We start from the raw sequence: 18,124 nt of genomic DNA on the forward strand, positions 1-18,124 counted from the left end.
GCAGCATACAGTCTTTTGTATAAACGTGCATGCTAGTCGTACCGTAAATTAGCTCAAAATTAACATCGGTTTAAGGCCCTAGGAGGGGAAGGAAAAGAGAGGGGAGGTTAAAATCAATCTGAAAACTCTTTTCCAAAACGCAGGGTTACACTGTGGGCCCCGCTCCAGACTAAAGAAATAAAAAAAATGGCAGGAGACAGCAAAATAATTAACAATGTCTTACTCTCTCAGATCACACAACGAGTTTCGGAAGTTCTGCCTCACCTTGACACCACTCTTGAGATATTGCAATGCAAAACGAGCACGATATAACGATACTGTAAAACACCCCACTTTTCATGCCTTTTTTTTCTGGTTTTGCTTAGTGCGCTTAGCACGCTAAGCGCGCTAAGCACGTGGCGGTGCGAAGTTGCTGATTATGGCGCTAGAGATACCAGAGAGAGAGAGAAAGTCAAAGGAAAGACAGGGAGGGTAACCAGAGATTATCTCCGCTTGGCTACTTCGTACTGGAGGAGGGGCAAGGGGATACGATCGGTGAAAGAAAGAAAGTTAAAAAAATTAGTAAAGAATAAAGAAAAATCTAAAACATACACACACGCACGTACGCACGAACTGTTCCTGTGGTTACTATAGAGATACCAGGAACTCACGCGTGTTCTTGTCGCGCAATCCTACAAACGACAGACGTGGAAACATATGAATTTACAAAAGGCACGCACTAATGGCTGTGATGAAGTAATTAGACGATGCACCTTGGAAAATTAGTAATCTATACATAGAATTTCTGGTCGCATAATATATGAAGAAGGTTACGGCCATTAAAGAAGACCACAATTCTGGGAGTTGCAAAAATCAAAGATATGATAAGGAGGTACGTCCGTAGGGGGAGGCGCAGGAATAAGTTTCACCGCCTGGGGCTCGTTATCGTGCAACGAATGCAAGGTACACGGACGTTGTTCCGTTTCGCTCCCATGGAAATGCGGCCTCGGAGGCCAGGGCTTGGATCCCGCGTCCTCGCTTTTGCAACGCAGCACCGAAGCACCAACTCAACCACGGCGGCTTAAACTTAAGCTAATGAAATCTATCACCTAGCAACATAGCCAACTGAAGCCCTGCTTTTATTTACGTACATCTCACGAGTTTTAATTCTGAGATCGTTTTTGTCAGGAGAATGGGTAACTAACTTGCGTCGCTGCAATTTTTCTACCGAAACAATCGAGCGGAAGCGTCTATATTTCGACCTGAACCGCTAATCCAACATGCGAGCTCAGGCTGGCACAAAGAAATATTCTGCTCTAAGGAACGCAATTTTAATACACAACGAACCCTTCGGACCACGTTCCGCGCTGGCTCTGTGGCGATGACGTTGCACTGCTGAACGCGAGATGGCAGGTTCGATTCCCTGCGGTGGCGGTCGCATTCCAATTGGGGCGGAATATAAGGTGCTGGTACATTGTGTGCGCGTCGAAGCTGTCAAGCTGTAAAAATTGTAATATGAAGCATTCTACAGCTGCCAGAGCTTAAGCAGGTCAGTTTATTCAACCCCTGGTGTGTAGTCGTGACAGGATCAGAACATTTCTTTTGCAAATAATTTTCGAGGCAAGGTGACACAACTAAATTATAGGTAATTGCTTCACTGTGTTCTTCGTTTTGTTTTGTTCATTTCCGCCACATATTTTGTGATTGACGTTTGTAGTTTCCCCAGGAAAAAGGGCCAAAATCTGCACGCTTGTAAACCACTCATAACAATCTGGAGCCGTTGCATACATAATTTATTGCAATTGCTGCAATTTACCCCACCCACATTGAAATTTGCCTATATACCACCAATCATCTGGTCCTTGCTTTGATTTGTCATCAACAAAGTGCTTCGTTTAGCTCACCAAATTCACCAGGCAAATGTGCTATGACGCATGAAAATACTGTAAAAAGGAGGCTTCTGAAAATAGCTAAGTGGTGACCTGGGCTAGTGTTTACATCGTAAAATGGATAAAAAAGCAGCGGAAACACACGAGAGACCAGATGAAGAAGACAAGAGGAATAGCTGGACCAGTCATCTTCTTGTGGTCTCTGGTGTGATTCCGCTGTTTTTTTTTTTATCCAGCTTTACTAATATTTGTAACACTTATATGAAATGCCTGCTTATTCAGTTTTTTATTTTGCCCAGCCCACCAGGGAACTAAAACACGAATCCCGTATGACGCATCAAAATGACAGATAGATGTGATTTCAGTAATAATTTTCAGCACTCATAATTAAGACAGAAAATTTAGTATTTCGTGTCACCTTGTAATAAAATTGTGCTCTCGTTCAGTCGGGAAATGGGCAAATGTACCTGATAATGGCAGCGTGAGACTTTGAAACACATGCTTGAGGAGCGGTTTCCAAACCGCTGTTCGACTCATACATATTTAACGTCACACAGAGATCAGCCATACTAGTCAGCCCAGTTTTCCTAAGTTTCATCTTGGTGGCGCTTGTAGTTGTACTATAGCTTCGTGCTAAACTTCCCGCCACTTAATCGTGCACTGCTAAGAGCACATGAATACGGATTTTTCTGAGCAGGCTGTACATAATTGAAGCCCTACAGATTTCAGCATCAAATAACCCAGAGCGTTTCCCCTACATTGGCGAAATATCTCCTTTGTGTGACACATGGTTCTTTTTGGACCTGAGAAACATAGCGTAAAATGATAATAGAAAGTAACTTTCCAGCACGAGTTACATAACTTTTTTTTCCAGCAGCTCTACGTATTCCACAAGCCTTTAGTTTGAAAAAACAACTTTCCCATAGCGTTCTGTGCAAATTTGTTAAATTTTGTTTTCGTGGCTTTTGCGGCTGTGCCAAGACAGTGGGCAGAATTTTGCTCCTCTCGTAAAGCGTTAATATTATGTCCCAGAGAATTTGCATGCGCAATTCTTTGCAGATGCCGCCATTAACCTACAAGTATAGATAGTTTCCTTCAAGTTACTATAACGCGCCCCATAGTAATTATTTGTTTTTTAATAATAATAGCGTGCCTTGTTCACAGTTCACCGAGGACACCGGAGGTACTAACTAGGAACCATTTATGACGCATGAAAGAAAGGAAGAAACAAGACTTAAGAAATTATTGGCAACGGTCGTATTCCAGTCAGATGCATCAAAGGTTCGCCACACAAATGACGACACAGCTGCTTTATTTGCACCTTGTGAAATGCTGGTTACTCATGCATTTCACTTAGGGTTCTTGGAACCGTTGCTCGTAATGGCTGCATTGTACTCTGGAACGCTTGATTAAGTCTACAAAGGCTGTTACTGGTCTACACAGACTAAAATGTATCACTCATGACTCAAATTATTACTACTTTATTGAAATATAGGTACCGTATCTTGTATATATATAACAGAGAAAACCGGAAGAAAGCAACGGAATATCTCGTATAGAATATAAACATTCCCAGAAGGCGAGCTTTATGTAAATGTATTCAAAGAACCTAATTAGTCCCACACTTCAAGCTTTAGATTGGTGAGTCGTATAAAATGTTCCCCATTGCTCAAGATGTGAATTTTTTGTCTTCCCAGAGAAGCGGATAACCTTTTGAAGCATTTCATGAAACGGCTCTAGGGGGGCTGAAAACGAGGCTTAGATGTGGTTATTTCACCCGTAAATGACACACCCACTTCAAATATTCCCCGCATATGGTTCTTATTGTCTTTCACATTTGCTAAACATAAAAGCTTCTTAAGTAATACTGTTCTTCTAAAAAATCGGTAAATTGGAGTATAACGTTTTCGAGTGCTTCAATAGTCGAGTTAGCCGCTTCGCTATAAATCTATTTTATGTTCAAGCCAATCATATTGGGGAAGCGCATGATTCGTACACTGATGCAGAAGGCGTCAAAATGCTCCCTTGGTTTATGTAATTTTAGGAATTCGTACAAGTATTCAATCAACATATGCCATTAATTAAATAAGCAAAAGTCTTGTTTCTCAATTTTGTTGGGCTACAATCAGATGAAAAGCGGCTCGGGTGGGTTGAAGGTATCTGGAAACACGTAAATAGATTAGCAAACAAGTTGTTGTTTTAAATCAGATTGTTCTGTAGGCAAGCAAGAAGTACATTTTGCCAAACTGCCTAGCTCATGCCGCTTTCATATCAGATTACCGCTAGAGATTCAATGCCATCACACATATATTTTAGCCAGACTTGCGCAGCCATCGTTTTATGTAGTGCACAGTTTTTTACTACAAAAAATAAGTTTGCTCATCATATGGCATCTTCAGATCACGGCATCTGCCAACCAAATAAGTTTAAATGCGGCCGAAGGCCACTGCAAATGTGGTCGCTAGCCGCGCGTTGTGCAGTCCCGTTTAAGTGGTTTACAGCGTTGCACATTGCAAGCTATCATCTTCAATGCAAAGGTAATCGCACAGTAGCTGTTTGTTCTACGTCGTCTCCAAACCAGAAACATTGAAATAAGCGCTATCAGTCCGCGTGTGTTGAATGGATTAGCGTCCGTGAAGGCGCATAGTGGGTCGGAAAAGCATGGTATTCAAATGGGTAAACCATCACACTTCTTTCAACAGCGAATGCGCCTACAATATTGCGCCTGGATAGACCATAATACAACAGTAATTAGAAGTGCTACGTTTTCAAGTAAAGCTTTCTTTGCCTCTTCTTACGACATTCCCACTGCTGCTGCTGCTGTGGGCCGCTGTTGCGCACACCGCATCGGGGGGTGGTTCAGAGAGGACAAGTAAGAGAGAAAAGGCGAGAGGAGAAATTCCTTTTCACCTCACCACGTCGAATGTGCACAATGCCCTCTTGAGCACCCTGGCCAGCGCCACATTAGCCGCTTGACAGCTGTAATTATCCATGACTCCCCCTCAGAAACATTGCAGAAACTGCAGCGCTTCTCTTTCTTCTAAGGGGACGCAGATAGAACTGCAGAGAGAAGAAGGAGAGGGAGAAGAGGCAGTTCCAATACTATAAGAAAGGGGGGAGGTGACGCGAAAAGGCAAGGAAACCCCATTACTATAGGGCAATAGTAGAGGGTAAACAGGATAAGCTTAAGTTCAAGATATGGAACAGCACGTTGCTGCTATGTCTGAAAAATAAACGCCATGCAAATAAGTCAAAAGAGCAAGTTACGCTGGGCGTGCAGAAGCAGAGCCGCATTAATTAAAGCGCACCGCAGTGTCCAAGAGACACTACGGAAGTGGTCCACCGTCAAATCAACACTTCCGTGGCCACCGCGTTAGCTTTGCTGCTATGACATTGCTAGAGGTCGTGGATTTGACCCCAATCGTAGCAGCCGCATTTCGACGGGGGCGAAATAGAAAACACATGTGCATTAATTTTGCTACACGTTAAAGAACATAACGGTGCGGAAATTAATCCGAAGTCCGCCACTACGGCTTGCCTCATAGTCCGAGTCGGGTTTTGGAAAGTGCAGCCCCGTAATCAAATTGAAGTTTAATACTTCTGCCACATTGAGATGTGCCATGCGAAGAAATGACAACGCTCAACCCTCTCAGAAGTTATAAAATATGGCGCACAACAACGCCTCAAGCAAACACCTCTCTCGGCGTGTGCTGTCTACTACGTAGACAAACAGCAGTGGTGCACGCAAGGTAACGTTTAACATCATCTCTCTACTCTCGTATTAGCCTAAACGTTCAAGAAATTCAGCTTTAACCATCAACATCGCCGCTAATTATCGCCAATCAAAGCATCCAGCACGGAATGCTTCGCTTACATCGATTCCCACTGTGCGTAGGATCTGCATAATTTTTTCTTTCTCTTCTTTCTGTACCTTGTTCTCTTTCTTTTTGTTTTGACGTTTGGCGAGACTAGTGATTCAAGACCGCTTTATACAGTAACTATGGCCTGCTGATCCCATTGATAACGCAGGCGAATCACCGTTCTAACCCCGGTTTCAGGGCGAAAGAGGGTAAAAAGAAATAGCACAAGAAAGACATCGCTGGAGTATCGCCACCAGAACTCGCTGCAGTATCGCGACATGGGAGAATAACAGCCAAATTTCCAGCGAGGCCGTTTCTTTTGAGCAGTTGCACTGGAAAATTCAGGTGGCTGTGATAATACGAGACATTGTGTTAACATGTCCCGCATAATTCTCGCCAGTTTGAAACAACAATTGTTTGCTTGTCAGAATTTCCAGCACTACTTGAAGTCCACAATTCTTAAAGTATCATTTAGAAAAAGATATTGGCGGTGAATCCGGCATAGGCTAAAGGGGATGAAGCGAAAGCGGGCGCGCTCACGAGACAGTGATTAAAACACCTGATATACTTATTCGAATGTGTTGTTACTTCCTATCACTTGATTTCTCCCGCCAAAGATCGTTGGTTTCAGTGCCTTACTGAACTCTACTTCAAGAACTGTGCCTCACTTCACTTCGCCCTAATAAGCACCAACGGCCTTGGGTCCGACTCAAACCAAAGGGCGCGGGTTCGAATGGCTTATTTACAGGTCTCTGAATTAACTTTGCCTTAAAACCCCGCATGTCGCTGGTTAAAAAAAGTTAAGGGGTTTAACATGCCAAAACCACTTTTCGACCACCAAATTTTCGATAAAATTTCCACCACCAGGGGTTCTTTAACGTGCACCTAAATCTAAGTACACGGGTGTTTTCGAATTTCGCCCCTATCGAAATGCGACCGCCGTGGCTGGGATTCGATCCTGCGACCTCGTGTTCAGCAGATTTACACCATAGCCACTGAGCAAGCACGGCGGGTATGTCCCGGGTTCGACCGCTGGCAAACGCCGTGTGTTAGAGTGCCTTAATTACAGCTGTCTAAGCTAATTTAGATAGCTGTAAATTCGCTTTCTCGTTTGACAGAATCAAACGAGGAAGCGTTTGATTCTGTCACAACCTCAGCAGTCATGGAGGCATTACGGAATCAGGGTGTAGACGAGCCGTATATAAACATACTCAAAGGTATCTATAGCGGCTCCACAGCCACCGTATTCCTCCATAAAGAAAGCAACAAAATCCCAATAAAGAACGGCGTCAGGCAGGGAGATAGGACCTCTCCAATGCTATTCACAACGTGTTTACAGGACGTATTCAGAGACCTGGATTAGGAAGAATTGGGATAAAAGTTAATCGAGAATACCTTAGTAACTTGCGATTCGCTGGTGATATTGCCTTGCTTATTAACTCAGGGGACCAATTGCAATGCATGCTCACTGACCTGGAGAGGCAAAGCAGATGAGTGGGTCTAAAAATTAATCAGCAGAAAACTAAAGTAATGTTTAATAGTCTCGGAAGAGAAAACCAATTTACAATAGGTAGCGAGGGACTGGAAGTGGTAAGGGAATATATCTACTTAGGGCAGGTAGTAACCGCGGATCCGGATCATGAGACGGAAATAATCAGAATAATAAGAATGGGCTGGGGTGCGTTTGGCAGGCATTCTCAAACCATGAAAAGCAGGTTGCCATTGTCCCTCAAGAGAAAAGTGCATAATAGCTGTGGCTTACCAGTACTCACCTACAGGGCAGAAACCTGGAGGCTTACGAAAAGGGTTCTACTTAAATTGAGTACGACGCAACGAGCTGTGGAAAGAAGAATGATGGGTGTAACGTTAAGGGATAAGAAAAGAGCAGATCGGGTGAGGGAACAAACGCGAGTTATTGAAATCTTAGTTGAAACCAAGAAAAAGAAATGGGCATGGGCAGGACATGTAATGAGGATGGCAGATGACCGATGGTCATTAAGGGTTACGGACTGGATTCCAATGGAAGGGGAAGCGTAGCAGGGGGCGGAAGAAAGTTAGGTGGGCGTATGAGATTAAGAAGTTTGCAGGGACGACATGGCCACAATTAGTACATGAACGGGATTGTTGGAGAAGTATGAGAGAGGCCTTTGCCCTGCAGTAAAACGAGTTGCATTACATTACCGAGAAGCGATCTCGGCTGTCTGCGTAGCTGACTACGTAGACTGTCTACGTTGCTGGCCAGAATTGGAATACACGCACAAACACGTTCCAGCGTGCAAGGAGACAAGCAATGTGACATGCGCGCCGCGTAGCATAAACTTGTTCACGTTTTTCATTGCAGTTGCATATTATTACACCAGGTAGCACGCCGTGAAGCAAATGCGCAAGGAGCCATATCGCCGCCGCCTTTCAAAGGGCATGCCAAAAAACAACCATCATCCTCATTAGCATCGTACCATGCCCGTGGATTGCGATTACATGTTTTTACATCAGGTGGCACGCCGTGTAGCAGTTCCATAGGTAGCGGTATCACAAAGATAAAAGGGGTGGAGGGAGAAAAAACATTATGAAGATGTATAAATATTGATGCAGTGAAAAGCATGTACGGCATAACTGATAAATAAAAGAGACTAAGTGACTGTTTGTCACCGTCCCATAACAAAAGGAATGCCGTGAAAAGGAATGAATGATCCTTGTTAGCGTCGCATCGTACCATTCGACGTGCGGTGTGACCAATGCGCCGCGCACTGTCGGTACGTACAAACTTTGCAATGTTCTTACGTTAAATCAATTCGGGTGCCCAAAATCATCATTATCGTTGTCATCATCATCAGGAGCAGCAGCAACGTGCCGTGACACGGGCCAAGGTATGTGACATGTGCGCCACGTTTTCTGGATACCTGTGTTTGCTCTTCGGTACGCGTGGTGGTGCCTCCTCGCAAAGTACGACCCGCTGCTGAAGAAGCAAATTGTAGAGCTACGAGTGCGGCTGCAACCAGGCATTATATGGCTGACAACACCGCGGGGAAGAAAGCAGGGCAAGCATCGGCACTATTCGTAGCTCGGCGTTGACGACGGGTGGACAGTTGAGGTCGTCCTCGTAAAAACGACGCGAAGAGCCTTCGCCACGAAGACCCTGTAGTTGTGACCCTGTGGCGTGGTGCCGAGAGAGGCACTGCTACGGAGCCGCTCCTCTAGCCTACGCTGTTAATGTGCTGCGTGTGGCGCGTAGACCTGTGACTATGTAGAGTTATTGTATATGCTACCAAAGGTGGCAGATTTGTGCGTCAGCTTTATCACGCCGCTAGCGCCTCTATTGGCAGAACGTCATCACGTGGTAGGCAAGCAACTGTGCATTGTGGAGAAACAGAGGCTCGGGCCAATTTCTGTATTTCCCGACGCCGCCGCTGCAGCGAACTGGATTGACACAAGTTATCGCCAGTCAAATTGAAAGCGAATCCGGCCGACCTTGGCGTTCGCTGTTCGCGTGCGGGCTAGCTGCGTAGCAACAACACAACGTGCGCAGCGCATCTCACAGTTGTTTCATCGCAGTCCCATCGGAATGATATAATGACCGGGTGCTCTGCTCCCAACTGCACGAATCGCTCTGAAAGCGGAAAAGCTTTATTCGATCCCACGCACCACACTGCTTTCACAGAACTGTCATAAAAAAGCCAGCTCACATTTTCATGACAATGCACTGCTTGGGTTGTTGTATCTGAACAAAAAAGAAGTTATACTGCTAAGCAAAGATATTTCATCTACTGATGCTTATGTGAAGCAGGAGGCAAGAGGAATGAATGTCGTCATTTAACATACGGTAAGGTCCTAACTATGTTTTGCGTTATTACCCATAATGTAGGTATGTCAATCCTGTGAGAGAAAAACTTTCACTACACTTCCAGAGAAGGTTACTTTTGGAATCTCTGCAGTGAAAAGGCACATAATGAAGTGGCACTTGCAGGCGTGGCTGTTATCCAGTGCCTGCTAGTAGGTGGGTACGTTTCTACAGCAAATCTAATGGGGTACAAGGGTCGAAATACTAATGGTTGGTCATTGATTCAAAAATGTACTGCCTACACGTTGAGAGCTTTGGCACATAAGCAGGTGTTCCTATTACAAAACCGAGTACCCAATGTCCAGTGCAGCGCCGGATTATGGGCCCAGTGCCGCGCACTGGATGCTGGGCAGACGTGGCGTACTGGGAGGCGCTGGGTACTGGTGCGAAAAACAGCTCTTGCGCGTTAAATGCGCGGCGCCTGGACACCGTATATATCTCTTTTTAATACAGAAAGCAACAGAGAGCGTTTTGGTGCAGTAGAAAAAAGAAAAAACCCAAGAATAAGAAATTTCCGGCCAGGATTCGATAGTCGGACCTACAGAGCCCAAGCCTGGTACTTTACCACTAGGCCACGCCAGGAAGCGAGCAGGGGCGGATAATTTGCCATCTCATTGGCCATGTCAAGGATCGAGAACCAGAGTTAGTTTCACAGAAATACGTCTCGCTCAGCCATGTTAGATGCGCTATCACCCAGCAACTAAAGCTCACGCCTGTACCACAAATAAAATTTTGCTGTCCGTATTCAGTAGCATGCTCGGAAGTGCCCCAACATCGATTTTCTCTTGTGATTGGCATTTTAACTTCGAAAAAAGTCCTAAATGAACCGCCGACCCGGGACGCTGTATGGGCTGTTATTACCGATTTGGATAGCCGTTCCTTGTTCTTCACACGAAGTATGTTCCACTTGTGCTTAGTTCAGGGATGCCTTTCAGTCGACCCGTCTGTCTATACATTTATTTTCGTCAGAGAAGCGCAGGCTATATATGGCTATGAGCCTTCTGCGACAGCACATATATACCTGTGCTTATCACGCGTCACATCGGCGCTCATCGCTACTTGTGCTGGCACTGTAAACATGAAAACATGGTTTATTTAAGAACACCGATGCAAAAGCTGAAATATAGAGTGTATTCTTGTAAGACTCGTAAGCGTGCAGACTCGGCGGATACGCTAGGCCTAAGCTTCGGCGGAGACCGATCTCGGCGCCTTCTTCTTGACAATCTTATCCAGTCAGCTATTTCGATGCGCTTTGTTTGCGATTAGGCAGAAAAGCAGCCCACAAGCGATGCAAAAGCGCCACGGTCTATCGATGAAACGGTAGGCATGTCGCCTGCAAAAACGGAGTGCGGCTACGCCACATATAATTGGTTCCTTCCCAGGCAAGGTGGCGTGCCTACGCGCAACTCTGCTACCTTTGGTAGCACATACACTAACTCTATGACTATGTTGTGTGGACGATATTCAGCCTTGTCCACCAGCCCACATAGTTTAGGCAGATGTCGATGGCGTTCTTTCGAGGTTAGGGTGCTATAACGTAAAACTATTCCAAACTTTTCTATTCCGATTCTGCAATCGGTCGACTGTGATTGGCCAAAACATTTTTGGACCACCCCCCACTTCACCTGCCCGTCACGCGACGTCACGAAAACCACGATAGCTCACCATCTAATATGACGTGTACACACTGATTATGTATAATTTGACCGAACAAAACAAAATAGTTATTTCTGATTCGACGCCTTTTTGCCATTAGCCCTCAGCTATTGGTCAAACGTTTTCGGGCTGCACCCACTTCAGCTGCCTCTCACGCGACGTCACAACACCGCAAAAACTTACCGCGTCAAAGTGACGCGTACGCATTAAAAACGCATTATTAGGCCGAACAAAAGTGCATTTTCTTCTGAATAGCCGCAGGCTGCCCCGGTCCCGAAAGGAATAAAAGATGGCTGCCGCCGATCGCTCAGGCACTGGCTATTCGCACATGCCGGAGAGCATGACTTTATTTGGGTGCAATAAAATTTCTTGCGTGGCCGTGTAACGTGTTCAAGCACTTTCGGCACGTTTACGATCTCGTTCTGCCAACTCTTCTTTGCTGAGGATCTGTTTAAGCGACATTCTTCAGCTTCCGTTGCATGCCACCGCGATTGTCGACGACCCACCACAAGCCATGTAAGGGAAAGCGGACCAATCGCACACGCCGGCACCACCCTCTTCATCCGGCTATCGATTGTCATTGCAGTGGCTAGGCCCTTTCGAATCCCTCTCCACTTGAGCGTGCTTCTCGCCTCTTGTGAGCTAATTGGATAAGACAAGCCACTCAGTGCAGGCAATCTTATTCGTTTTTCAAGCAAACAAAAGTTACCTCCTATGAACGAGGCGAGCATTTGATTGGTTTGTTCAGAGAACCTTGCGGGTGACCGCCGGATGCTTGCGGCGGCGGTTACGCAAATTTGACGTCAGGAGATTGGAATTAAAACATATTGGAATAGTTTTACGTTATACAGCCTTAGGTCTAGTAAAGTCGCCGGGCCAAACGTCTGCTACCGGTGAACATGACCGGAAGCTTAACCCACTAGGATGAAGAATACTGTTATATAGTTCCCAGGTGACCATGTAGACTCGAAATCCACCAACCTTGATTTCGCACTGTGCCACGCAAAAAAAAAAAAGAACGTACGTCCCATTGCGCGCCTCACTATACAGGTACCCCACGTAATTTGAACAACACTTTTAACAGAACCAAGGCAGTGTTGTTTGACAACGCTTTGAGATGCTCAAATTATGTTTGATTGGTATCATTCTTTGTGCCGCCTCTTTGCCATTTAAGTGTTCTCACAATACCATGTCGACAGCCCCAGAAGCAGTGGCTCTTGAAGCTGCACTCAATACCTGCTCCAGCAGCCACCAAATCTATGGGCCGTTTTCTGCAATTTGAAAACAGCCCTACAAATTTTGCAGTTTGCCCTACGTCATGGGTTTCACGAACACCTAGTGTACGAAATAAGGCAACCTCGTCCCCGCACACTCGAGAAAAGACACGGCATTGTTTTTTAGTGGCTTACAACGCACTGTGGAATTGTCGGCAACGACAGCGCAGGCAAACCTGCTCACTCACCTCATCAAAAACATCAGCGGGTCTTTATACCACTCTCGAAAACGGATGCTGCGCAGCAACTTTAGTCACTTGCTGGACACTACACACTTCTACGATGCAATCCATCGGGTATCAAGAACCCGCACTTGAGCTCTCCCGACCCTTAATTGAGGCGACGTCGCCTGCCAGCTGGTCTCGCCCGTCGCAAAACAACCTTACTGTGTCGCCTGTGGTAGGGCCAGCGCATTTGCATATTATTTCATTCCTAAAAGGAATGGCCAACAGTGCGACATGCAATTTGGGAGGGTGCGATGAGGCTAGACCGTAGAGCACCTTTTTTGTCACTGCCCATGTTTCGACGCTTAACGAATTACTCTGCTAGCTCAACTCGGCCTAGGTTAATAGGGTGCTCTCATAGTAAATGATCCTGTGACCATGGCGTATACGCATTCTTGCATGCAAAAGGTCATGAAAGCCCTTCTGCACTTCTTGAGGACTACTGCACTTGTGCCAGTGAACATTCGTCTGCTAATGAGCCTGTGAATGACTGATTCCTAATGGTTTTTCTCCAGTCCTTCTTATCAATTCTTCCCCTTTACGCTCTCCATTGAAAGGTAGGCGACCAGGAGTGTCCTCGGTTAACCGCTCTACTTTTCCTCTTTTCGTTTGTCTCTTTAATGCCGGGACATGAAGCTAAACTATGGAAACCAATCGGTGCTAATTGCTTATATATAATTTATTAAGGCACGTGTCTAGAATGTAGTAAATTCCGTGATTTGAAATGAGCGCCGCATAAATGAAATATACAAAAAGAAAGCAAGGGTCAACTAACCGGTAAGAAAGAAGTCGTGCTGAGTGAAATGTTTCGAAGAAACCAGGAAAGTGTGAGGCAGCTTTGCCCAAAGCGCAAGTTACGTGTACACGTTCCTCTCATATGCACGTCGCCTGCTTCTTTCTAACAACGATGAAAAGATACATTGCTCTGTTTCCACCGCAATATGACACGTGTAATGGCACACAGCAAGCCTTTCGAAATCAGCTCTTGTGCGTGGTGACATCGCGACGATTTGATAACTACGAGGTATTCAGGGCATGCTTTCGTCTAAAGCCTGAACATGAATCGGCTGCTGCTCAGCACGGTTGTTAGGAGAACACGGAGTTGTAAATATGTGCGTAACTTTGTTTATGAGGGTTGGTATAGCTACTATATTTGCCTTCCAATAAGCGCTGACTCCCGGTTGTCCCAAAGGAACATGAAGTAGTGGTACCTGTGTTAAAGCAACGTAAAGGACCGCTTCAGTCATCTGCCCATGGTGTCAGTATTGGCATCGAACTTTCTGTGACTAAAGTACCCGTTGTCTAAGTGAGCGATCGTACGCTAAAAATAATCATTTAAGTCTACGTTATCAGGCACGCGAAATGTCTGCGTGTGAAGACCAGGAAGAATGATAAATATGCGGTGTAACTCTGCGTACTATGCACGGTCTCCCTGTTACTGTATGTTATATAAGGCATGTGGTCGCCCACAGCGGCGCACTCAGTGCCATGCGAGGCGACTCACATGCGCAAAATATGGGTCTTTCACTATCTTCTAACATTATTGCACGAGGCGGAGATGCCATTATGTTTCAAGCGATCGATGAAAGAGTGGCTGGTGCACATTCCGATGCAAGAAAAGAAATGTCGCTTATTGGAACGTCACCTGCGCTGTACGCTATAAATTTTGCGCTTTATGATAAGACATATAAACGCTACAGCAAATCTAACGACTATGCGAACTGCTTTCCTCATACTTGCCAGTGGCACTGTCTGATAGGGCGTCCAGCAAGTCGGAGACTACCGTCATTCGACAGATAGACAAAAATGGCAGTTTTGGTCGCTTATCGTCCGCGCTGCCGCCGCACACGCGCCAACGTGGGATTGTGGTTCGGGGCCCTTTTCCCCCGACATACGAACGGTTGTGTAACTACTACCCACTGTGCCGCAATGGACCACGGATACTGTACGAACTGGTTCTCCAGGTAGTCGGTTTATTGGGAGCGGCAATTTTTGGGTATTGAAATCGTCGCAATCGTCAACTGAAGACCTGGCGCGAAAGGTCCACGCGATCGAAATTCACGGCTTCGTTCTCCGAGTAACTGGCATGCCTTTGCCCCCTGATCGGCTGACGTGAATCACAAAAAGAAACAACACAAAAAGTAATACATTGGACTGCTCCGTCAAGTTTCGGTTTTGCAATTTTATTGTTTCTTAAAGTTTATTATTTAGTTGGTGGAGCATTTCTGTTATACCTCGTGTGCCGTCTGCTGGAGCCTTTGTCGCCTGCGGCTTCAATTGCTGTAATTTCAATCATTTGATAACGCTCTCAGTCCGTACCAACGTACCGTCGCGTTGTTCAATATATTCATTTCTTTTGTGATGTTACCTTTCTAAGCAATCAAAAGTAAGCCATCGCTCGTAATTTGGGATCGGAGGCAAGGAATGTGTTCGCAAGAAGCTCGTTTGTTCACTGGTCCGGGTTTAGGCACTTTCAAGACTGCGTTCAAGTTCGGCACCATGTTACACCTCTGCCAGACGTGAAAGCGAACGTACACTAATGCAACATACTAATATGGATGCAGTGATGATTTAACGTATTTAACCTTTAGTAATTTACCCTTTATGAATGACACATGCGCGCCCCTGATAACGCTTTTCTTTGCTTCTCTTCAACAAGACTCAGGTATTTTCGGATATACGCCATAACCGTCAAGCGCACCACGCATTTTGTTCCTTCCGAAAACTTTTTTGTAATATAAATGGGAAATCAAGCCTGCGTTTAAAGAAAGAAAGAAAGCACCCCTGTCAGACATGAAAGCGAACGCCTGCTGCGCACGTATGCTAATGCAACATACTAATATGGATTGAGTGATACCAGTAATTTAACGTATGGCGCTGTAGGTGAATGACTGTCTGAATGACACATGCGCGCCACTGATAAAGCTTTTTTTTTTTTGCTTCTCTTCCACTAGACTCGGCTATTTTCGGATATATGCCATAACCGTGAAGCGCACCGCGCATCCTTGACTACACCACCACCTTTGTCTCCGTTAGGCATGCTTTACCTTACGGTTCCAAATAAATGGGAAATAGGTCGGAGAATGATCGCTTACTCCCCTTCCTTTCTTTCCTTCTCTATCATGTCAGTCGCAGATATTATTATTATCATATCATTCGCAGTGCCTCGTTTCAGTAAAGCACATCATAGACCCATAATTTGGCCCATGGTGGACTATTCTACTAAAAGCAGCGCCAAAAGCCTCGTCTACGGCAGTATACTGCACTTCGTGACAGAGACTAGATGTATAAAAAACCAGCATGTAAAAATAAATATACCTTTATTTACAATATTTACAGCGTTCTACATTGCGAATGGGCAATCGGTCAGTTATATGCATGCAATTATACACACACATGTGGATATACAGCTGTATGACTATACATGAGTGATGAGCACATCAGCGTGAGCTGTATGCACATCAATGAAGTCTATATACATGGGCCGCGCTATACATGTGGGTGAAGAGGGGCAACTCCGGGTCCGCTCCACTCTAGAGCACGTGGACATGCGATTCACCGAGCCGGGCCAGGTACTTGGGATCCATCCGGCAAGCCGAATAGCGGGATCGACACGAACGCCCGCTGCGACCGACACGCGACGCCTCCTTGTAGGGTGCCACGGGGGAGAACGCCGAGGGCTTGACGTCATCGAAGAAGTCGGCGACCTTGCGACCGTAGACGCCAAAGTGTTGTGGGTGCGCGGCCATGGAGCAAACCATCAGCGCCACGCAGCGCCCTTCGTCGTTGGCTTGAATAAACCTAAAATAACGGCCCATCTCGCCGGCGTCGACGGAACGGACAGGACGGCTGTGGTTGGCGGGCGCTGACGCGGTGGTCACGTTCTGCTCGAGCTGAGGGTTCTCTTGCACAACGGTGAACTGTCGTGGCTTGACGGGGGACACTGGAGTCGGCTCAGGATTGGAACCCAGCTGGACGTCAGCGATGGGTCCAGGGCCATGACCAACGCGGAAGCCGCCCTGAACATATCCGCTTGCGTACTTCGGACCGCCAAGAATGGCGGCGGACTTGCTGCCAAGGTTGTTCATCTTGCTGGTCAGCAGGTCAAGCTTGGACTGCACGACGTCGGGAAAAGCAACCTCCGACATGACGCTCTTGGGGACCCACAGCTTGGGCACAAAAATCCATGGAAGATGGGGAACCACGATCTTAGGGAAAACGTCAGGCGCCACAATCATGGGCACAACTCTGGGCATCGGCGGCAGCGTAGGAAGGCGCATCGCTGGCTTCGTCACGCTGGGCTGCCACTCAACTTTTACCTGAAGTACAACAAATTAAGAAACGCATTTTGTATGAAATACTGCAGGAACAACCGAGAAAAGCGACAGATACAATGAGGAGAACCATGCTAGTAGTGCTGAGTTTATCATCCTATTCAAAACCGAGAGCAGCCTCGGATGTGACGGAAAACATTATTCGCGTAAGCATTGCAACATATCTAGTAAATTTTAAATTAACCAATGCCTTAAACATCTCAACACGCTTCCAGTAAAATACGAACGAGTATGTAGAAGTAGCGCAAATTCTAGCATTGAAAGAATCACTCACCTCGTTTTCTACATGGACTGGATTCGGAGGAGCCGTAATGGATGCGACTCTCCTAAGAGCACCCCGGACCAAGTCGTCTTCAACGGCCGCTGCGGGAGCGTCTTCGTAGCGCTCCAGCTGAGAGTCGTAGGAGATGGTGGCCCTGAAGGAACGATTACCGGTGATCATGGCGAGCGCCTTCGTAGCCAGAGACAGCTTGTAGGCGACCAGCGTCTGCGCCGTATCCTTGGCCAGGTTACTAGCCCACACGTACGGTGCCAAGGCGAGGCCCAGCTTGGCTTCGCAGACTGGGCAGAGGACGAGGCCGAAGACCAGGCAGAAGACTCTGGAGATCTTCATGGCTGCAACTGCAGAGACGTCTGAAGATTTGCTGGCTCCGGGCTCACCTTTTAACCAGTCTGCTACGCGTTCATTGGTTCGCAAGTCTGCATGACGTTGCGGCAAAATGAGGCTTCTGATTCGCCGTTTCGATAGTCCCCTCCTTACCTGCCCTTCTCACACTTTGCTCTGTTCCTCTCACCTTCGCTCTTTTAAAATCCCTTTCCCAGACCGATAACGCGCCTTCCTTCTTTTTTTTTTTGCAATGCGCTTGTTTTCCGCGGCTTTCTCCTTCTCACGTGGCCAGGTGAAAAAAGGAAGCCCTTGGCTTGGTGGCAGTGGTGTTTTACGAAAAGGCAGTTCTTAAGAATAAAAAGAAAGTCAGGAGAAATTTCGTTCTCCGCCTTACCTCACTTTTCTCTCGTTTTCTGCCATGCTGAGCCATGCTCCCTTACAGGCAGCATAAATATACAAAAAA

The 18,124-nt window shown here is 46.2% G+C and overlaps 1 protein-coding gene across 1 annotated transcript; it reads right to left on the reverse strand.

Moving 5' to 3' along the window:
* Positions 1-16,023: 16,023 nt before the first annotated feature.
* Positions 16,024-17,862, reverse strand: LOC135915229 (uncharacterized). The gene is made up of 2 exons (XM_065448251.2): positions 17,329-17,862; positions 16,024-17,039 (listed from the first exon to the last, which is right to left on the reverse strand). Exons 1-2 carry the CDS (start codon positions 17,665-17,667, stop codon positions 16,254-16,256), a joined length of 1,125 nt encoding a protein of 374 aa, XP_065304323.2. The 5' UTR covers positions 17,668-17,862; the 3' UTR covers positions 16,024-16,253.
* Between the last annotated feature and the right edge of the window lie 262 nt (positions 17,863-18,124).

Source organism: Dermacentor albipictus, chromosome 8 (genome assembly GCF_038994185.2).
Source record: "Dermacentor albipictus isolate Rhodes 1998 colony chromosome 8, USDA_Dalb.pri_finalv2, whole genome shotgun sequence".
Lineage (NCBI taxonomy): Eukaryota > Metazoa > Arthropoda > Arachnida > Ixodida > Ixodidae > Dermacentor > Dermacentor albipictus.

What these genes read in the sequence shown, in the direction of transcription:
- LOC135915229 (XM_065448251.2), bottom strand. Translation starts at nt 17,667, where the DNA reads ATGAAGATCTCCAGAGTCTTCTGCCTGGTCTTCGGCCTCGTCCTCTGC. An exon ending in CAGTCCATGTAGAAAACGAG is followed by an intron (nt 17,040 to 17,328) that starts GTGAGTGATTCT and finishes GTTGTACTTCAG; the next exon opens with GTAAAAGTTGAGTGGCAGCC.